Below are 23,615 nucleotides of genomic sequence, written 5' to 3' on the forward strand. Positions count from 1 at the left end.
TGAACACACAACACAGTGTACAGACAATGTGTTGTAGAATTATGCACCTGAAACCTGTATAATTTTGTTAACTAGTGTCACCGCCATAAATTAAATAAAAAGGAAAAATAAGAAAAAAACAAAAATTGTTAAAGACTGTGGGTCATTCCTTATCCTTGCCTACTTCAGGGAAAGAGAGAAAAAAAAATAAAGTGCTTGGCAGAATGCCAGACATATACTAATGCTGATGGCTTTCTAACTCTTTAAAAATAAAAACAAAGCCAGTAAAATATATTACCCCCAATGCATGTTTCTGGCATGCTTCTGCGTTTGGCCTCAAAAAACACATGTTCGGACAAAACACATGCAGTCTTACTTTATGTATTCTGAATGATATTTCGACTCCACAGCCTGATCGAAACAGACTCGCCTCGCATTTGTACAACGTTTTATAATGCCTATAACATTCCCCTCCATTTGGTCAACCCACAGCCCTGCACTGTGCAGGGCAAGGACCAGTCACCTCACATACAGGAAGCCAGGGCACTGAGAGTTGAGAGGGGAGAGGGGTTTCCCTTGGTGCCAGTGCTAGCGGGTGGCAGAGCCCAGGACCCCAACTCACCAGCAGGTGCCTACTCAGCTCCATTCTTAGGTCAGCGCTATTTCCATAGATTAGTTGGCTCTATTTTTGACCCAGGATATGCTAATCCTATTTCATGTATTTTACATATTTCATATATAAAATATATTTTCACCTCTTTTACATATTTTTGTTTAAGCTGGTTTTATTTCTCTTGTACAGGAAGGAGCCCTATTAATATGATCAACTCTGGGGAGAATAAAATGCTTGAAGTGGGGCAAAATGATACTTTATCAGTCCAATCTGGGTAAGATGTACGCAGATGCGCAAGGTCCCAAGGGGTCACGTGTTTGAAACCTTGGAGCTTCACTGCTTATTTGCAGGGACAACAGAGGTCTTACGCTCCACTGTATCTCCAGGCCTAGAACAAAGCCTGGTACATAGTAGGCCATGCTCAAATATTTGTGGAATGAGTAAATAAAAATTTTGCTAATAGCTGCCCAGTTACTTTTCTGGGTCAGCTTGACTATGGGACAGACTTGTTTTCCAAAGCTGGGAACTCCTCCTGCACTCCATCCAGTGAGTGCAAAATACTATGATGAGCTATGGACACCCTATTCAGATTACACTGAGGATGCCAGAAAATTACTAACAGTAGACTCAAAATTCATCACATTAACTCACATCCTCCAAAAATTCATCCCTGAGGGCTTTATTTCAATGAAATACGCCCCTTAGGAGAGGCCTCTCCCCACCCCGGGAAATAAGGACCTATCCCACAGCCATGGAGCTCAGGGCTTTTCATTTTCCCAAGCCGTTAAAATGCAAATTGCGGGAGGAGAGAGGGCTGCAGGCCGAGCTGCCTGGCCCCCGCCTGGAGGAGGCAGCACTCACATCCGTCAGTGGTCCGCACCTCCATGTGCACCAGGTCCGCCTCCTTATCCAGTCCGGCCACCGACCTGGGAAGGGAAGGGAGACAGAAACTCAGTGACCACAGGATGGCAGACAACACGTGGGAAGCATGCAGAGTGATTACTGGGAAAGTCACTTTCTCGAGAGGGTCTGTCCTGCACCATGGGGACCCACGGAATAAGGCCACTGGCAAGCCCAGCTGTATGGTTGTCTCTAGTAGCCAGTACCTATAATGGTCACAACACATCCTGGAGTGATGTCAGAGACTTGGTGACTCTAGGAAAAAACATAAGAGTACAGAGTCTATAGTAACACTGGTCTAAATCTCTATTCTTGACCTTTTTCTGCCACCTCGCACATCCTAAGAGGCTGTCTCTCCCTGATGGTCTTCCATCTCCCCCATCTCACCGCACCTGACTGCTTCCACCATCCTCCTCCTCTGCCCTCCCATTGAGAAAGTGCTATTCCCTACTCCACTGTCCCTGTGGAAGGTGAGTTAGCCTCGGTCCTAGCTGTATGCTTCAAGGCACTCCGGCCCTCCTGAGAGATCCGATCTACACTTCCTTCTTCCTGCCTTGCAAACAATAAATGTTTGGTAACAAACATGTAAAATCTGGTCTGACAAGAACAAAATTCTCCTGATGATCAGAGTGGGAAACCTTAAAGGTCTGTTGCCAATAGCCAGAAGAAGGAAGGCTGAGAATCCTTACAAACTGATCCTCCGGGGCCCCAGCCCTTCCACACATACAGCCCAGTCAGGAGGCTGTCTCCTGCGTGAGCTACCCCAGCCAGAGTAGAAGACCCAGAAAATCAGCTAGAAATAGGCAAACAGACATTAAAACATTCATGCAGCGAGGAAATCACATAATCCAGTCTCTCTGGCAAGCTCTTACTCACAGTCTATTTACTCTCATTTTAAATATCATTCTAAGATTGGTTTTCTGGTTTTTCAGTCCTCAACAGGTAAGAAGCAGCAAGTTAGAAAAAAAAAGGTAGAATTTAAAATGGTGAGAATGTGACCAGAGGGAAGAGGGGAGGGAATTTCAGGGGAAACAGGGGAGGGATTTAGAGGAACATATATAAAGGATACATGGACAACAAGTGAGAAGGGTGGAAATGGGAGGGAGGGGGGAGCACGGGGGGTGGGATGGGATGGGAGTAACAGACAGAAAACTGTACTTGAAAAATAATTAAATAAATTTCAAAATACATAAAATGGTAAGAATGAGCAGCTGATACCTAGAGAGCATAAGGAATAGAAAACCTATGGAAAACAGACCTAGGATTTCAAAATCCAATCTCCTGCACCATAAATCTCTACACTTCTCAGTGGCCTGGAGGCCATTACCGTATTATAGCATCAGTATCTGACATCTGTGCTCAGAGACCGAAGGCACAGAAAACAGGAAGTGGGGTGCTAATGGTGCCAGTACTTTCTGTTTAAGAGACTAGGGTTACAAATGATATATGTTAGAAACAAATGTTATCATTTTAAATAATCTTAGCTCAATATATTTCTCCAGTTCACACACAAATACTCTCCCTCTTTATGTTTTTGCTCAGGCTGCCTCACCACCTGGAATACTTCTGTTCTACTTTGCATATGCTTTGGTTATAGCTCAGCTCAATACCTACTTTCCATGAAAGCTCCTGACCCTGGCTGACAATTATAATCCCTTGGGGAGCTTTATAAGGACATTGAATACCAACGTGCAGGCCCTACTCACAGGAAACCTGGCTTCATTCTCCAGGAGTAACAGTCCTCTCACATTTTAGTAGCATCTGAAGAATCTCCTTGTTTAAACACTGATGCGGAGCTCCACCCTCAAAGTTTCTGACTGGGGGGTGTCGAGGACAGGGCCCAAGACTTTGCAGTCTTAGCAAATGCGCAGATGTTATGATAACAATAGTCAGGGGTCACATTCTGAGAACCTCTAGCTTGGAGTACAGTTCAGGAATCAATAGCTTTTAGATGCTCCTGGGTGGTAAGAATGTGTGGTCAGAGTTTAACGTCACTCATTACAACTTGGAACACAGCCTCAGTCCGCTATAACTGAAACAGCCTCTCCTTTGCATGTATTTGCTGGGTAGTTAGGAGCATAAATTCTGGAATCAGACTCTCCGAGTTAGAGTCTTGGGTACATCAGTTACTACCTGTGGGATCACAGGTGCTTTACTTAACCTTTCTATGCTTCAATTTGCTCATCGCCACAACAGGGAGATAATAAAAGTACCCTTCTTATTGTTTTTATGAAAACTAAATGAACTATATAAATGCATGCAAAACATTTTGAAGAGAGAGAGGGATGTATTAACACCTGACACTATATCACGCTTACTGTTATAGGGCTCACATTATCTAAAGTGCAACTGTATTTATTGAGCACCTAATGTACCAAAATGTTTGCTCTCAATTTAATATGTTATATCACATAATCTTTAAACCAACTTTTGAGATAGGCAGTATCATTTTTTTCAGATGACAAAATGGCAATTTTGAGACGTCAAATTGCCTAACTAGAGTAAGAAAGGGACAGAGCCTGGATTCAAATACAGTCTTACTCCACCTTCAGTTACCTGTGTACCTGAAGGGTTTCTCCTTCTTGATTGGATGATTCTTAAAGGCAGTCCCTAGATCTGATTAAATTGTGTGTTGCACCAGTGCCTAGCACTGTGCCTTGCTCTGCACTCATTAAATACCTGTTCAGTCGATGAATAAATACACAAGTGAGAGCAATAATAACCCCAGCAGTATGTTTAAGATAAATGTTGAAAAAGGCACCATAATATGGTGAAACAGATTTCATTCATCTAATTAATCTCTAGGCAATTAAGTGAATAAAGTCTTCATTTTATGTTATTATGCTGCTATTTTCACCATTTATCCTCAGCAATATTGGTTCCGTCAAACACACAGTCAACTGTGATTTGCTTGACAAATATGATCGTTGTGTGAAGATGCTAAGGCAGCAAAAACTCAGGGATCCCATCCAGTTCAAATGAACCTGGCTCCTCTAGTGGGCACCTTGGGAGCTTCCTTCTCAAACCACAAATAATCCGGCCTCCATCAACTGTTGGCTCCTCTAGACCCACAGGCCTCTAGGTGCAGCCCCTTATGCCCACATCAGTATTATATTGCCTTGTCCCTTGTCGACAGCTGATTAAATCAGGGTTAGAACCCCAACCTAAGCTGGGTCAAAAATATTGGTTTTTCAGACTTTAGGATTTGGTTTGAGAAACTGTAGCATGAGACTTGGAGCAATTTGTCTTGGACACCTTTATCTGCTGTGCCAGAAAAAGGGAGCAGCCAAGATAAGAGACAGTCGGAAAATATTCTGTGAGATTCCGAGGTGCATGCATTTCTCATGAATCCTAATTATTCTCTCTCTCTCTCTCTTTCTCTTTAGTTAAGCTAGATCAAGTTATCTGCTGTTCTTTGTAACTAGAGAGTCATTACCAACACCTCCCCCCCCAAATTGCTCGGCATGTTGCAGAGCCTTCTCATGACTCCTGGGTCAGCTTCGGTCTCTGCAACAATCTGATTCTCCCAGCAAATTAAAAGGGCTGTTGCCTGCTAGATCATTGTCTTTCAAACAATGGGCTGTGTAAGTCATGAAATACACTTGGTGGATCAATTCCAATTTTTAAAATAAAATGGAACAAAATAGAAAACATCAGAGAGCATCTCATGTGAAGGACCATTTTTATGCAACTTCGTTTAAGATCTATAAATAGACATTGGATTATACTGTGTCATTATTTCCTATCAGGGAAGCAGTATAAAAAAAAAGAAAAGAAAGATACTATATAATTTCACATAATGTCTTTCTAAGATCTCAGTGGTTGGAACCATACCCAGTAGTTAGCTGCAATATTTTCAGGACAAGGCATAGACATTTTAGGAGTTACTCCCAACAAACAAGGAGATTCGTGTCAACTGAAGAATCTCTGGGAACCATAGCCAACACCTTGATACATGCTGACAGTAGTGATGTGAAGCTGGTCTTTGGCGTTTCATGGTTATGTTAGTGCAGTAACAATCCATGAGGCTTTACCTGAATCCAGCTGAATAACTGCTCTCCTAGGAATACAGCCAGTAATCCCTTGACAAGTATTTAGTGAATACCCACTACGCGTGAGAGAGCTTGGGAAGTTGTAACACAGCCTTCCACATGGCCTACCTTTGCTATGTGTGTGTGGACTACAGCCCGGCATAGCCCTAACGAACAGTTACATGTTTCCAGACAAGACTCTGTTATGTGTCACAGCCTTAAAAAGGCAACTGTTGCCCATAGAAGTCCCCTGGATGCCAATAAATAGAACAAGTGGATTGCAACATGGGCAGAGTGCTGCAGAGAATGGGCAGTCTTTGTTCCTAGACACTTGATTTTGGAATTGTCACTCCCAGGTTCCACTGTTCCTTTCATAGGCATTTATGGGATGATACCTACGGGGCCTTAAAGAGCTTGCAATTGTGTTGAAAAGCATAGTGGGTTGGGAGGGTTTCATAGAGGTGGGAAGACGAAGACTGGGCTTGAAGAATGTGTGGGATTAGAAAGTCAAGGAAAAGAGAGGAGTGATACGATGCAAGGCACGCGGGTGTGAAGGGGCGTGCTGGAGGAGGGGACTGTCGGGCGGAAGTCCTGGGAGATCACTCTAGAGACAGCATAAGAAAGACGCTGAAGGCAAAGGCAGGCCAGTATTCCAGGAATTCTGGACTGTTTCCTGCAGACTAAAGTCTACACCATTCACTTCATTTTGGTTGTGCCATTGGACAACTCATTCTGTTTCTGAAGGCGTAGGCAATCGATTTCTTTAGAAATAAATCTGCGTAGATGTAACTTTTGTCAACTGATTTATTTTTGGAAAGTCTAGGATTTTGAAAGTTTTATTTGACTTTTTCTTAAGTTTATGGGACGCACTTAAAATATTACAACTTGGAGCAAGTGTGACCACAAATAGCAGGGTTTTTTTTGTAGAGATCTTCTGATCTCACCATTCGCTGAGGGGCTTCAGTCAACACCCAAGGCCACTTAGGTGGAATGTAAACCAAAGAGCAAGACATACAAACTCAGAACAAAAGCAGTGTCCCCTGAAACGGCCCAAACTACTCACGCTCTGTGTTGTGAGAAGAGCAGATGGAAGCATTTTGATTGGCAAGAATTTTCATGAAATCTTAGGTTGAGAAGGGGTATCTTTCTGTCATTCCCATCATCACATCACAAGGTCTCTTCTGGGCAGAGCACCACACTAACTAAAGACTTCATTTCAGTTATTCACATACAGATACTGAGCATCTGTTATGAATCTGATACCAAGGAGATGATAGAACAGGGAAGATGCCAAGATGTATAAGATAAGGTTCCAGCTCTCTAGACGCTCAGACTGATCTGGGAAACAGAATGAGGCAGATATTTGTAAGAAAGGGTGGCACGGAGTGCTGCTGGAGTCCACAAAATCCTGAATCCTTAAAAGTGAGTTGAAGAGAGAGGTACCAATAGATGAGGCATAAGTCAACCTGTTGGCCCACCAGTGTGGCCCTGTGGCTCCCAAAGCAAGTATTTTCCAAGAGCTTCCTGTGTGTCCAACATGGAGACTGGCAATACAATGAGGGCCAGGGGACCAGAGGCAGAGGAGGAGTTGGTGAAGTCAGGTAGGATATAATATAAGAGGAAAACAGGTTCATAAAGGTATACAGACCTATCTCCTAAGTGTATACTATTCCAGTTAAACAGACACACGTAGAAATGAACAAAATCTTTACTTGCCCACATTTCCCAAGCTAGAGCTTGGGAAGACATTTAGTGCTTTTTGGGGATCCACCAATCACATTGGGTACTATTTCTAACTCAGTAATATAGTAAGACAGACTGTATATAATGCGTTTTTAGGACAACAACTTGTCTCCTCTACAGTCCAGTGGTTAACAGAGGAGCTTTGAGGTTACATGTTCTAGATCCTGGCTCTACATCTATTACTTGTGTGACCTTAGGCCAGTTAGTTAACCTCTTTAAATCTCCAATTCTCTGTAATAATCACAACAGCATCATTTGGTCCAGATGAGGGTGAAATGAAATGACACATGCTTGCCATTAACAAATGGGCACACAACATCCAGGCATCCTATGGAGCAAATCCAGATGGACATACACACACACATGCACAGACACATGGACAAACACGCATCCTCCATCACCTACCGATGATGTAGAAAGTGTCTGAGAAAAACTTGCATTGGAATGTGGTAGAAAGAGCAATGGGCTGAATTGAGGGCAAAGACCTGTTTTGGTCACAGTGAATTCACTGAGGAGCACTGTGTCTTAGAATACAGTACTAAACCCCTGAGGGCACAGTTTCTTCCTCTGAAAATGGGAGGGAATACCAGGGCAGTGGGGTGGGAGGCTCCCAGGGGTCCCCTCTGTCTCTGGTCTGTGACGGGAAACTCCACAGCTGAGGGTGATGGAGACAGGTGAGCTCTTCCGTTGTACCGACAGCTCTTACACCCCTGCTTTCAGGTTCCGCCTTGCTCCACGTCTCTGAACGCCTCCAGCTGCCGGAACCTCTCTGCGCCTGCACCTCCTTGGGGACCACAGAGCAAGCAGGGCACGGACCACAGAGCAAGCAGGGCATGCACAGATGGAGGAGCTGCTGAAGATCAAGGAGCAGGTGGCCCCCACACTGGACAGTTTACAGAGTGCTTTCATATCATTGCCTAATTGCACTGCGTGGATCTTGGGAGACAGATATCATTGTTCCCATTCCACAGATGACCAACTCAGGGAGCAGAGGTCACTTAAGATCATGGAACAGAGCTGGGGCTCCTGCCAGACTCTGCTGATTCTGAGGCAAGATTGTGTGGCGCCCCGACTGGAAGTGCTGGAGGAATTCCGAGAGTTAATTAAAAAAAGGCAAAGGGCATTAAGAAGACAGCTTGGGAGGGTGTTTTGTGGAAGTTCTAAAGAAGGAAGAGAAAGGGTCCAGGTGTATTTATAGACTAATAATGTGCAAAAAGGGGGAAAATGTGCTGCCTCCGGCAATTCTCATCAAGTTAATAGATGTTGCCAATTACTGTGGCAACGTTTTAATTGTATCTTAGCTCTGAAGAGAATAAAACCGAAATTTCCTAGTCTTTGCCTCAGAACTGATAGGGACTGGCGTTCTGGTATACTATGCCAATGCGGGCATAGCTGCCCAGGGTCTGTGCAGACAGCCCGTGCCACGGGGGAGCATTACTCACAGCTGTTCCAGACCAATCTGGGGTTAAAAGGAGTTGTTCGAGAAAGGGCATCTGCTCTATGAGTTTACGTGGAAGACAACAGGCAAGTGTGCGAGAGAAGAGGTGACAGCCTTGTGGAGACATAAAGAAGATGGTCCCCAAAGATAACGCATATCTAGTATCCATGTGCTTTCTGACGGTGGGTCGGTCCCTGTGATATAGAGCTGTGTGGGGGGGACCTTATTGAATACTCATAATAATTCATGCGGTGATTAGAATAATACCTATCTCCCCTCTAGACTGTAAGTTTCTTGAAGGGTGGGGCCCTTTCCTGCCTCGCCCACCACAGGAACTCCACTTCCTAACACTCACTCACACTGACTGCTGAACAAAGAGTCTGAACTCCTCTGAGGGAGGTACTTTTTTTGTCCATGTTTTACTAACAAGGAACAGCAGGCTCAGAGGAGCTAAGTGGTTTGTTGGAGCCATAGCAGGTACACAAATGCCAGCTTCCAGATTCAAAGCCAGGTCAGGGGGACTCGGCTTGGACCATGTCCTCTGAGGCCCCATGGAGGCTGCCTTTCTTAGCAGGAGAAAAGGGGAGGGAGATGAGACAATGGCCACCATGTGTTCGTCACAGCCACTGTGTGCCAGGCCCCTCATTTCATGACATCGTTTAACCTTAAGAAGAAACCTACAATTCATGTAGTACCCGGAAGTTGAAAATGCAGCAAGGGAGGCCCTGAGAATTCAAGACACTTGCTCAATATTCCTCAGGTACAAAGGGGAATAGGGAGAATTCAAATGATTCTGTAACCTCGACGGAGCTTCCCTATACTTCATGGTTCCTAGAGAGTGACATCACACACTTCAAATTATGCCCTACTGAGGGACACTTGGGCTGCTTCCTTATGTTGGTGATTGCAAATAACACTGCCATGAACATAGGGGTGCTTATGTTCTTTTGAAGTAGAGTTTGGGGTTCCTTCAGATATATTCTCAGAGGTGGGATTGCTGGGTCAAAAGGTGGATCCATTTTTAAGTGTCCAGCAGTAGATGAGTGGACCAAAAAAAAAAAACTATGGGACATTTACACAATAGAATACTATTCAGCCATAAAAAAGAAGAAAAATTTACCCTTTGCAACAGCATGGATAGACCCAGAGAACATTATGCTACGTGAAATAAGCCAGTCAGAGAAAGATAAATACCATATGACTTCACTCATATGTAGAATCTAATGAACAAACTGAACTAACAGGTAAAACAGAGACAGACTCATAGATAGAGAGCAGGCTGACACCTCTGGGGTGGGGGGGTTAGGGAATGGAGGCTCGAGCAAAAAGGTAAAAGGCCTCATGGACATGGGCAACAGTGTGGTCACGGTGGGTGGGTATAAGGGGATCCAATGGTCATGAGAAAAATAAACTAAAATATTAAAACAATACTATAAAACACACAGATAATCCACATTTAAAAAATGATGTCCTGAAAACACAGAGCCCTGGGGAGAATAAAATAAAAGTGCAAGGTTTCTTCTTCAAACAACTCCTTTAGGAACAACCTGGGGACAAATCATGACACAGACAATTCTTCTCTGATGATCACCCACCCCTAACACCACCACCCGTTCAATGTTTTTCTCTCTGATTTCTACATCCCGTGGCCTCATGCTTCTCATCCTCTGGCTCAAGGACCCCACATAGTTTCCCACTTAGGCCTGTCCTTCCTGGGTAATATTTTGGGCTCAACCACCAGCAGCCCATGAATATGCTCAGCCCTCAGCCAACATCAGCCAAATGAAGCTAATCTAATCAACATGGAAATCTCTTTTGGTAACAAGCAAGGACGTCTTGGGAGTGAAAGCAGGGCAAGCCATCTTACCCAGTTACACAGGAGGTCCTCACAGAACATTGTTTTATCCAATGCTATAATGCTAATTAGATGCCATGGGAATTCTTGTTTATATCAATTAGCCTGTGGTAAAATGTGTTTTGTTATCAGTCATTTTGCTAAAAGTCACAGAACCGACTGACATTAAAGTGAAGACTTAACTATGCATGCACCAGCCACTGAGCAGAGGATTTGTGAATTAAATACCCACTTTGCCTAGGTCTGGAAGGAATTATAGTCTAAGAGCAAACACATATGCCAACACCCCCAAAATCTCTGTACCTGAGACCTGCACAGGGAGCTCACGGCACAGCACAAACTTGCCAAGTCACAAAAAGAAACCTGGCTGATGGGAGGACCAGACATCTTCAATTCAAAGTTAGCACTGGTCCTTTCTCCACTCTTCCTCCTGCTCACTCCAACCTTGTTCATTTTACTATGAGGCAGTAACAGAATACAGTGAGGTAAAACATGCACTTTGCAACTCAGAGAGACCTTGGTTCAAATCTCAGCCCCACCACCCATGAATTTTGTAACCTTGACATGCACCTGACTGCTCTGAGACTCAGGATTTTCATCTCCTGAAAGTAAATAAGAACATACTTGCCTCAAAGGCTTGTTGTAAATGTTAAACTTAAGTGTTATTGTGAGAATTAAACCAGACAGTAGAATGGTTGGTACTCCTACTATAGGCTAAGGAATACTCAACACATTAGCTATTAGCATTTCTGGTCTTCCCAACAGACCAGTCTTTGACCCTAAGCCCCCATTCCCACATTTTGCTTGCATAGATACAGCTGTAGGCACATCTCCAGGCTAAGAGGAGAAAGACAAAATTACAAGATTCTATTTACAGGTAGAGATCCTTAATCTATCCACCCAAAAATATTCCTCCTGGCCTCAGCAAATTCCAGAGGCAACTTGTAAAAATTTTCAGGCCCTAGAAAACTGCATCCAAGAGGAGGTGCACACCCTTGATACAGGGCATCGGCGTCCTTTGAGATGTCACTCACACCTGTATCCATCAGCTGCCCAAAAGGACTGACTGCCCCGGGGAAGAGCAAGAAGTCATACCCTTCGGGACAATTAAAGTTAAACTGAACAAGATACTCTGGATCCTCTCCTGGGAATCATTCTGCCTAGTCCAGGGTTGGGGCAACATGACTTAACAGGCCCTTTTTCATCTTTAATTTCTCTGATTGAGAAAGTTGACAAGATCAATTGCCAAGAGAGCTAATATGAGGGGATGAGGCAGCAAGCTCCTCTGGGCCTAGAATCAGCTAATTCCTTAGCTTCTAACTAGAGTCCACAGGGACCCATTTGCATGAAGCCTGAGAATTCACCTCGTTCAACAACACCTCTCCCGTGTGCAAACTCCCTCTAAATAGAGATTTGAATTACAACCCAGAAAGAACAGCATATCAGCCTCAGGCCAGCCAGAAAGATCTTGCTTAATACCCTTCCACTTCTGCCCAGGACAGGGCTCATGGGTTCAGAGCCTGTTCCTCTGTCTTCACACCCAGGGTCCCAGGGACCTGGCATCTTCAAAGATTATCTACAGCAATGCAGGCCAACATGCTCTCTCACTGTGTCGATTTAAATTCCACTTCTACTTTTTTCTAAGCCTTGGTTTCCTCGTCTGCAAATGGGAATAACAAGAGATTTGTGGGCATATAACTAAACAATGCCGGTAGTGTGCTTAACAAGGCACCTGCACTTAGTAAATGCCAGCTGTCACTCACTGTCCATTATGCTTAGGCCCCCTGAGACCAGCATACTGCATTCACTCCCGAGTAAGTCAAAATGGACCAACACTACAAAGCTCTTGTGTGTTTCGTGGGCAAAGCTATACTCGGGCTTCATTTCAGCTGCTGCATTTTCTGAAAGAAGCAACAGCCTTTTTAGTTACTTAGCTATTCTCCCTCTCTCCTTTATTCCTGTAGTAAGTTAAACTCTCCCCACAGGAAGCCACAGACAGGAACAATGATGTCTAAAGACAGTCTGTACCAAATGATGCCCGGAAACAGCATGGAAGAAAAGTTGCCTCCTATCCAAGAGACGAACATCATCCAAATGGAAGCACCACCCAGAGGAGAATAGCTCGTACCAGTCGTCCTAGACAGGAGACATCCTCCAGGACTCTTCCATTTTCCTACCAGGACTCTGCTTCTCTCTCCCCACCATTTTCAGCACATTTTCCTTAATGGTGGCAGAATTTAACAACTTTTTCTGCACAACTGGCTCTGGGGGATTCTAGAAAGTCTGGGAAGGAAGTTTCAATTTGTTCACTTGCTGAGAATGAATTCTGCCTCATATAACTCCTGACAAATTGCCATTTTTAAAGGGTTTGTTAATTTCCAATGAGCAAATGGCACATCCGATATCTTATTTATTCAACAGATGCTCCTGAGCAAAACAAATGGTTCTTGTTTAACAAACACGGAAACATCTTGTCAGCTTTACAGAGATCATCCTATCTAACTATCAAGGGAGGGTCTTGTGATTTGTGCAGAAATACGAGCTGCCTTCCTCCAGTACAGGGTGCTCAAAAGGGCTGGGGAAGGTAGTTTCATCCAAAGAGATGAGACGAAGCTCCTTCATCACTGCCTACGAAGACAAAGGACTTTGAAGTTCTCCCTTCCCTGAAGATATCAGGTATTTATGATTCAGGTCTATTTTGATCAGGAAATATCCTTGGTGGTGACTCTGAAAATAGTCTTGAAGGAGACAGCCACCTGACACATACAGGCGGTATAAAATTGTGGTTAAACAGCTGTGGAGGAAGCTTCAGTTAGATCCTGGCTCTGCATTAAATTGTGTGAACTAAACTGTGTGAACTTGGATTGCTTACGTACCACTCTCAACCTCAGTTCCCTCACCTATGAAACAGGTCTAGCAATGACACGAAGGGCAAAGATGCTGACAATAATGACACATGGTCACCCTGGTAAGCCTAATAGCATTTTAAAAATTTAGGTGGAACTGCAAACCGGAGTGAGTCTGAGGGCCAGAGAGAAGGTTGGGAGGAGGCCAATCCCTGCATCCTCCACTGTTTGGAAGAAACACGTGTGGCGTGTGTGACGATGCGGCGGCTCCATGACCCCAGTCAAAATGAAATTTAAACACAGTGGAGTCCGTCCAAGCGTCCAAACTTCAGCCTGATATCATAATTACTTTCAGCCAGTGAGCTAAGGATCTGGCTAGACCAGGAGGAGGCAGGGTGGGATGGGGAGGGCTGGGAAAGAGGGAAGAAAAGAGGCCAGCTTGCCAAGAGCACACAAGGACACGTGGAGAGAGATGATGGCAGACCCCTGTCAAGCCCAAATGTGCGAGGATAAATCCATCTGCCGATGAATGCAGCACAGTACAACATATTAATTATGAGAGGGATGGCATTTCAAAGCCTCCCTGCTGGAAAGTATCACCGAGAATTACCTTGGGACAATATCTAACTTGCTGCAAATTAATCTGCTCCACAGCAGAGATGCTTCAGAGAGATGTGAAATGAGGCTGATCTCAGATGGGTGTGGCATTACTAAGTATCTTCCCATAGAGCTGTAGACATTAACCGATCTGAATGCTTGGAAGGTCTGAAGAACGCCCAGACACGGTCGATTACCAGACGGAAACTCCACAGTAACTAAGTGAGGAAGACATCATTATTTTCATGGCTAGATTGATGAAAAAACTGAGGCTTACAAAATGTGAAAATATTAGAGCTTCCAATGGAGGGGCCAATATGCCTGGCCTAGGAAACATTCTCTTAACAGCTCTTTCAAACTCCAAACATGTATGAAAGGAGGGTCAGGCAGTTGCAAAAGTAAGGCAACTTTTCACCGAAACTTTAGAAAAGGGTCAGTATTAAGCTGTTCGCCTGAAACTACGTGTCCGCCTCTATCATCCCCACTAAGGGATTGAAGGCCTGCAGGTGGACAATCCCCTGGCACGTATGCGGAAGAATGACGGATTTATGGCGCAGGTGGGAGATGAGGATCAGCAGATGATAGACGGTTTTGGTATGCCATGTTAAGGGTTGGGAAATTAATCTCCAGTCTAGTTTCCCTCAATCTTGACTCCTTAAAAAAGTTATGGTAGATGCTATTCACGTAAGACACAATTGGGTAGGTATACCAGGATTCTGAAAAAATCTCAAATAAGCGTTAGTAAAATTCTGCACCGAAAAGATTTGCATTCACTACATCTCTTCTGGCTCATCCAAAAGGCAGCTTACTATGGTCAGTAAGAGAGACAGAAGAGGCTAGGGACACATTCACTGTTATTCAATTGATTTCTGTTCATTTAGGAATGCAAGTAAGTAAGAATGACATAATTTTACTGACAACCTTGAATTGCCTCAAATTTACCACCCCCCCAAAAACCCAGAGGAAAAAATGGAGGAGAGATCACTCATCAACATCAGTGCTCTATTACTGACCGAAAAATTTTTGTGACACATTTCACAAGTAATTATGACTCACTGGTGTGTAATTACACTTTTATTTAAACATCTTTTATAGTTCTCTCTTGACTTTAACAGCAGCTTTTAACCAAAGGATAACATCCCTTAGTTTGCATTTTAGAAAAATTCCAAGACAACATAAAGGGTTGACTCAAGTGATGGCAAAACCAAAGGCAGAGAAGGCGGAGAGGGCACTGGTCCAGGCCAGAGGACGAGGACTTAGTTTAAGGACGTGTCAGAAGGAAGAAAACAAGGCAGTTGGGAAAGATGTCCTGTGGGTGCCATAAACTTGGCATGGGAATCAAGGGGGTGCAGATGACAAAGAGACTAGAGGAAGTGAGTCCAGAGTGACTTGAGATATCTAGGGCAGACTAGTAGATGGATGGTGATATGCTAACTGAGTTTACCTAAGAGATCAGGAGGAATAATTTAAGCAAGTTGGAGGAAATAAGAGATATAGTATTCGTGCATTGAGAGCAGGATATTTTTATCCTGTTATGGATAGCTTGGGCTTTGAGATATATGAGAACTATCATAGTAAGTCTATCCAGCACTATCTAAGCAATATCAGGGAAGAGATGCCTAGTGGGGTATGGGATGTGTGTGTCCATTATTCCAGAGAGAGTAGAGGAGGAAAAGGATCTGGTGGTCTTTACAGGAACTAACAAACAGTTTTTCTGGAAAAAAAAAATGGATCTTTTATAAATCAAACAAAACAACAATGAGAGTAACCTGAAAACACTGACATTTACGAGGTTCCCAAATCAAAAGGTAGTCAATGAAGGATGCAGCACCGGGGTGGCCCAGGAGATAGACAAACAGAAGAAAATCACAGCAGTCACGGAAGGACAAAGACTCCAGGAGGAAGCAGACAGCAGTGAGAACACCTGCTGAAGTCAGGTAGAATGAAGAATGAAAAGAGAGCACAAGGTTTGGCACTAGGAGGTCCCGATGACCACCAACCAGGGCGTAGTGGAGGAGAGCCCAGAGTGAGTGGGTTCAAAGGTGGTTTGAAAGTGAGGAAGTACATTCATTACAAATAATTTCATAAAATTTGGCAATGAAGAAAAGGGGACAGAGAGGCAAGTCACTTGATGGAGAAGGACAGATATGCTTTCTTTTTTCCTTTTTTTTTCCAGGATGGAAAGGAATTGACGATTCTTTTAAGTAGAAGAGAACAGAGTTTGAAGACACTAGACCTAGAGAGTAAGTGACGAAGTGAGCTCCTGACAGGTGGGAAGAGACAAGATTTTAAAATGCAAATAAAAATCTAAGTCCGTTACGAAGGTACAGCTAGCCTTCCAACACAGCAGAAAAATAAGGAAAAACGGACAAAACTTTGGGTAGAGAGAGGCGCAGAAAAGCAGGGCACATTTCCAAGTTGCATTTTCTGGTGAGACAGAAGGCTCAATGATTGTCGTAAGGGGCAGGGATGGGGCGGGAGGGAGCTAGTGAGGTGGTTGAACCAGCCCATGTACGGAACAGGAGGGGAGCCAACGCAAGAAAATCACGGTGTAGTAATAATAAGGGCTGTTTGGTTTATCAAATAAGAGGACTGCAAGGCAGCTAGTGCCAGACTGTCACAATTTTCTTTCTTCAAGAATGGAGTGACATACCGTAGGTGCCTACCAAATTACTGGAGATAACAATGATAACTAATGTAGTTAGGTCTTTGGATGCAATGCTCCAGTGCGATGTGGCCAAATCCACAACCCCAGCTCTGCTCCTGGCAACGAAGCAGCAGCCTCTTGTGACCCATGAAATGGCAGCTCCAGCCTGTCAGTAATTTAACTCCAGCTCTGTCTCTACACCTGGATTCTTCTCCGCCTGGGCGTCTCCACCTCATCAAGCGCACTGTTTTCCAGCAAGGCCATGTGTTTAGAAAAGATACCCCTACCTTGAACATCGAAGAAGGGATAGCCGAGGAACTGATGTTTACAAGGAAAGATTTTAATGGAAATGGGACTGGGGGAGGGGCTGCTGCTTAGTATTAATGCAGGTCCTTTTGGCAACGTGGCCACAAAATGTCAGTGTGGATTGTTCCACCAGATGAGCCCATGAATGAATATTAATTTTTAAAAACACTTTCCCAGTATTCGCTTTTTTATAAAACACAGTGTTTACCCAGGAGACCATCCATAAAGGCAGTTAAACAAAGACACTTTAATTCATTGTGTTTCTAGAGTCTTGGGAAATAGAAATCCTTTAAGTACCTTTACTATGCTTCATGGGAGCTACTTCTCAAAGTTTAAATTGCTTATATTTCACACTACTCACTTCCTAAATTCCATTTATAAATCAAAGTAGCTTTTGAGCAATTTGATGGGAGTGAAATGGATTAAGAAAGAACAAACATCTAATATATACATTTGATCATTTAAGTGTATTAGATTTTTCTTTCTTTTTTCTCCTAACCTCTTTTACAAGTGTGCTCTGAGCTGGTCTGGTAGGTTCAGCTCTGGCCTGGAGATGAGGCATATTGCCAGGAAAGGACGTGTTGTGACTGTCTCAGAATATACTAACTTCTGAGTGCTATGCTACCATGACGTCTGTGTTCCGTCGGCGCATTAGAGTTGACCTGGTTAATGTCTCGGAGATCCAGCCTGAACAAGAGCCTCTTCTGGAATAACATTTTCTCACTCACAATCAGTCAACTCTTAGGCTCCACCTCTCACCTTGGGCCTTCTATAACAATGATATAGAAGTTTCTACCCTAAATAAAGTCAAAGTCTCTTAGCACCGCACCGAAAGGGTTCTCAGAGGTCATCTTGTACAGTTGGTTTTCAAACCACTTAGGATGAATATATTTTCCCTAACTATTGCAGGCTGACATCTTTGTCAGCACAATAAAAATATCACAGGATGCCGAGTTGCTAGACAAGTTTCTAAAGACTCTCAATGGACATACTTATCCACTTACTTCCTCACAGACCAGGAGCAGTCAGCGTACCACCAGTGATCCCTGCACTGTACCCTGAGTATCGTCCCGAATGATCCTGAAATGCACAGGGAGGAAGTGATTCACCACAACCACACGGCTTCTTGGCGGGAGAGTTAGGTTAGAACCAGAACTACTGCTGCCGCCCACAAGATACTGAACCTGCTCAGATTCACTCATGTGTAGACTGAGAGATGGGCCGCCGCACAAAGACTCCTCATCACCGGCACCCCACGTGTTTCGATACGCATACCCTCCATATTTTACCAGGATCATCTACCTATGTGTAGATGCCTGATGTGGTAGGTTCCTTGTTATCTATACACTACTAAAGCAGGCCTTTAAAACTCTGAGGTCATGCTGGGCTCCTCGACTTCACACTCCCACGACCCCCTGCCTTTTATCACGGTTAGCAATTACATCCTCGAGGGGCAATCGTCTGCCTTCTCTGCTGGACTGTAAGTGCTAAAGAGAGCACATCTGTTTGGCCCACCCTTTGAAGCTGGCGCCTGCTCCAGGGCCTGGCTTCCCCTAGATGGTCAGCAGATGTTCGTTGAGAGAATTAAAGCGGTCGTGCCAGGGTGGCACTCTGGGGCCACCTGCAGGAACTGTGGGAGCCAGCAGCAGGCTCAGGGCTGCCTTCCGGAGGACACTAGAATGGCCACAGGGCTGGGCCGCAGGCTACTGGCCACTTCCTAAACTCTCTCCAGGGAGGCTTCCCAAGCCCGGCATCTTCTCCAGGCTTACTTCGTGTGGCCCTTGGTTAACACAGCAGACAGCGGGCTCCCTTCCTGACCTAATTCCCTGCCTTTCTTCCTTCTTTCCTCCCTGCAATTATCCAGATGTCTAATAGCATGGGAGGCGATGTATTCAGAAATAATCTGGCAGGATTCTTGCCTAGAAAATGTTTATAATCTAGTTAGGGGGAGCGATAAGGGCACATGATCGGTTAATGAGAAAAGCCAGCAAAAACTAAAACAAAACGAGCTGTAGGATTTCCAACGCCTCTGCCTGGGCTTTGGGCCCTTCACAGTCAGATCACACCCTACCTGGTGGAGGCTTATCCAGGGTGCAAAGCTCGAGTCCTCGGCATCTCCAAACATCACGCTTACTTCTGTCTCTGAATCTCTAGCCCCTGCTTCTGCTCTGGCTGAAACAGTCCCACCCTCCTTCACTGACTTTGCTGGGTCTCACCCTGCCCGAACAAGCTCAAATGCCACTACCTCTGAGACCTGCACTGACCTCTGATTTCCTGTGGCACAAAATATCTGGATCACACAGACGCACACTGAGGTCAGCCGGCTGCATTACAAGCTTTCCGAAGGAAGGGACTGGGACTGGTATATATTCAGTGGCCCCACAGTGGGTGTGAAATTGTAAGTGAAGCCTTCAGTGGAAATACACTGCAAGGCCAAAACAATTTACTTCCAGGTCATTTTCTGGGCCTGCCACCACCCAGAACACAAACAAGAAAAGCAAATCTGGGGCAATGAATGCACAACGAACGCTCCATAGAAAGGCATGGAACCTTATCTTCAAAGACGGTTATGTCTGAGGTAACCTATTAGAAGTGTTTGCTAAGACTTGGTGTGTCATTTACAAAACAGGAACAGAATGGGCAGCTGGGAATAACGGGGGAAATGCGTAATTACGAGTAACAGCCACACACTGGATGCAGCGCCGCACCGCTGTCTACATCACGGTGATGAGGGCGGGTCACGTTACCTCTCTGAGCCTCGGTTTCTTTTTCTGTCAAATGAGGGTGCCCGGTCTGTTTTCTCAAGACTCCCTTCCAGATCTAAGCAGGCAGGGGTCTCCCTCTTGAGATCCCAAAGTCCATGGCTGCCCCAGAAATGGCTGCTGATCTCTCAGCAGCCGGAAGGAAAAAGTTCTTATTCATTACACAGCCCCATAAATCATCTGGAGCCCATAGGATGTTTAATACGGAATCACTTAATTTAATAGTCATTTTGACATAAGGAATTGTTTTCTTAAAGCCAGAACTGGCTGTAAAATCTCAAGTGATATTTTATGTCTGCCATAGAACAAAATCATTCAGCAATTAGTGATTAATGACATACAACAGTGCGTTTCTCTATGGTCACCTCCCCCACTGTCTTTCTCTCTGGCCTCGCCCACCTCCCACTCCAGCTACCACACCTGACAGACGAGCCTCTTTTTATAACCAGGGCAGGTGTCTGAGCCTAAAAGACCATCCCCAAGATTGAAAAGTGTCTGATGGAGCCCAGCACTGTGCTGAGGCTCAATGAAAGCATCTCCATCGACATGATCTATGGCGCGGAGGCAACTTCCTCAGACAAGCCTCCAAGCATGGCATTCGGTACAACGAAACGAGGGGTCGACTCCCTAAGTTTGGATCTTTTTATGACCAGCTTAGCCCTTTCTGGGGAAAGGCACGGAAACATTGTGAGCTCAGCAGTCGTCTGCACTCTCCTGCTTGTCGCAATCCTCTCTCCCACTGTACTCTTAGCCGACGCTCTCCCCCAAACACCTAACATCCTCTAGCTGAGCAGGGTCCTTATTGTGACACCCTTCTCTGGCTCACCTTCCCACAAACACCAAAAATTAAACTTGGCAGTATGGGCACTGCACTCAGGAAAACCGGCCCTACTATTTCCTAGTTCACACAGCACTTGCCACAAGCACGTGGTTAGGGAACAGACTATTGGTGTTGACCCCATGAAGAAACTGAGGCCCTGCATGCCCATGGTCACGCTGCCTAATAAGCAGCACAACCGTGATTCAGGCCTAGGCAGCCTGCTGCAAGCCCCACACATTCGGCCACGATGCTGTTCTCACTGCACACTCATTAAGAAGGTAATTGCAATGATGGATGCCATGGACCTAGCACATTTCTTTCCATAGCATAAGCCTTTGATAAATGATAATTTGTTCTTATCATTGTTACTTGCTTATTATTGCATTATTGTTTTTTGCTGTTATTATAGAAATCTATCTTCCTCTTACAGACCAGCACAAAATTGGGGAGTAGACCTACCTTTGCCCACTGCAGTGGATAGAGTCATGTGCTATCTGGGCCCCACTCTGTTCCAGGCATTCACTTCCAGTGTTGGGAGTGCATGTGCCTGATGACTCTCAGCTGAGTCTCCCACTGAGCAGCCTCCGCAGCTGGGGACAGCCACCTTACCAAATCATGCCTCTTCCCGGGGGTAGCACACATCTCCCAATCCTTTAGCTCAAGGCTGGACATCTCCAAAGGGCCATCCCAGCCACACAGCTCCCACAGGATCGGCTGCAACAACTGCACCTCAGCCCATCCTCTGCCCTACCCACGCTGCCCCTCTCCCCTCTCACAGAGGGTGTTATTCCCGAGAGCTCCCAGAAGATCTCCCGCACGCAAGTCTCTACCTTAATCTACAAACCAAGGCACCACAGGCTGCAACATCTCCCCATCCCCCCTACTACCAAATATGCATAAAGCCACTCAGGGGACATTGTTTCAGTGCTTTGCCACCTTGGAGGAAGTACACCCAATTCCAGAGGATGGCTTTCGGGAAGTGCATTAATAATATGCTAAATTTAAACACTCATAGAAAATGTATTTGTAGCCGTGGCTGGTGTGGCTCAGTGGATGGAGTCCCAGCCTGTGAATCAAGGGGCCACCGGTTCGATTCCCAGCCAGGGCACAGGCCTGGGTTGAGGGCCGGGTTCCCATTGGGAAACACGCGAGAGGCAACCACTCACTGATGTTTCTCTCCCTCCCTCTCTTTTTCCCTTCCTTTCTCTCTAAAAATAAATAAATAAAATATTTTTTAAAATGTCTTTGTAAAGCCTATAAATCGGTGGTAACTATCACCTGTTGATTTATTTCCAAGTAGCATTTGAGTTTTTACATATTATAAAGACAGGAAACAACACTCTAGGGTGGGAGAAGGATTTGGATTGATTGTCTACTCTTCAAGATACTCATTTTTATTTTTAATTGCAAAGCACACTTTCTGGATTTGTCTGGAGTTCCCCCTCCTGTTTTCAGTACTCGCTGCCCCTAGGAACAGCCTTTTAATAGGCCACCTAGTCTCAAGCTCTTCCCTCTACGGTTTGCCCTTCATCCCACTGCAAGGATGACCTTCCTAAAGGCCAGTGCTGAGCGTGCCTGGCCCTGAGCAGAACCCTTCAAGGGTGGACTTTATTAACTGCAAAATCTTCAACCTGGCATTTAAAACCTCTAAGTTATCACTTTAGTCTTCTTTCCAGCCGTATCGGCATTTCTTCCCTCACAAGCATAGACCTTGAACTTCATGACCCCTCGAACTATTAACAATTATCTAAACACAACCTGTGTTCTCTCACTTTTGAGAGAACAAAACCTGAAGTGTCTGCCACAACATCACACCAAAAGGCCCCCAACCCCACGCAGAACCTCTACCTGTGGTAACTGAGCCCATCTTTCAAGTTTCCTCTCACATGCCAGTCCTCCACGAAGGCTCTGTTGGGGCCACCTCCTCTGATCTCTCTCTGTCTCAGCTGGTACCTCTCTCATGGCGCTCCACCATCCTTTGTATCTATCACGCGTGTGTGCATTTGTCCTGACTTTGCTTCGTCCTGCTGTATCCAGTTAGCTTTTGCTGTATGACAGACCATCCCAAAATTCAGTGGCTTACAATGGTTACCTAATTTGCTCATACATCTAGGGGCCAGTCGGGAATCGGCTCATCTAGGCTGGGCTCCATGGGAGGTCTGCTCCAGGCTAGGGATTGGGCAGAGCTTGGCTCCTCACTGAGGTGTGGGCTGAGGCCTGTTCCATGTGTTTGTTATGGAGTCTGGGATGAAGGGCCACAGCTACCTTGGGATGGCAGAGGTGACAGAGGCAGGCATTTGAAAGGCTTCTGCTTGGGTCATGTCTGCTAAACTTAGAGAAAGTGAGTCACATGCATGATCCCATAGTCAAGGGGTTGAGGAAGTACCCACTGTGGATACAGTCAAAAAGCCCCCCAAAGTTACCTGGCAGGAATGCATGTGTATAATTCTATTACTTAAGAGAGAGTTAAGAATTGGAACAGCAACCCACATCTCCGCCTTTTCTACCCCTTTGTATGTACACCCTGCTCACGGGGTAGGCACTCAAACCGTCTCTTGAATGAAATTCCTCAGTAAGTACATCTAGCTAAACATTGATCCAATCAATAACCTCATTTATGCCATAGTGTTAATAAAAACTAGAGGCATTATCTCCATAATGACTAACATCTATATAACATTTTACATGTAGAAAACATTTTAATAATGCCTTACAGCTTTCATAGCACAGTTAAATGTATTATCTCATTTAGCATGGAGTAAACACATTTTAAAAAAATGCCTGGAGGTGGCAATGTCTTCTCTGATTGCAGTCTCTTCGTGGATTATAATTATGGATGTCAAATACTGCAAAGAAAGGAGAGATCTTCTGATGTGGGGTTCCAGTCTATACCCTCAAAGTGAGGCAGGATAGTAAGAAGCTAGGAACATCCCTTGGCAAGTGTGCTGGGGAAACTGAGAGAGCTGAACAAAATGGCCACGCGATTGACAGGCAGATCCAGAAGGTCGCCTCCCTGGAGATAATGTTAGGCCTCGGTTGTATTGCAGCTCCAGGCCTGAGAAAGCAGCAGCACCACGT

General features: G+C 44.9%; 1 protein-coding gene across 1 annotated transcript in view; it reads right to left on the reverse strand.

Moving 5' to 3' along the window:
- Positions 1–23,615, reverse strand: part of SORCS3 (sortilin related VPS10 domain containing receptor 3) — a 557,219-nt gene that overhangs the window by 155,038 nt on the left and 378,566 nt on the right. The window contains exon 6 of the mRNA XM_037063981.1: positions 1,454–1,518. Coding sequence (XP_036919876.1) covers positions 1,454–1,518 — 65 coding nt within the window. The remainder of the gene's footprint in view (positions 1–1,453; positions 1,519–23,615) is intronic.

Source organism: Sturnira hondurensis, unplaced genomic scaffold, assembly GCF_014824575.4.
Source record: "Sturnira hondurensis isolate 20B ecotype Veracruz unplaced genomic scaffold, ASM1482457v3 Scaffold0014854, whole genome shotgun sequence".
In the NCBI taxonomy this organism is placed as follows: Eukaryota; Metazoa; Chordata; class Mammalia; order Chiroptera; family Phyllostomidae; genus Sturnira; species Sturnira hondurensis.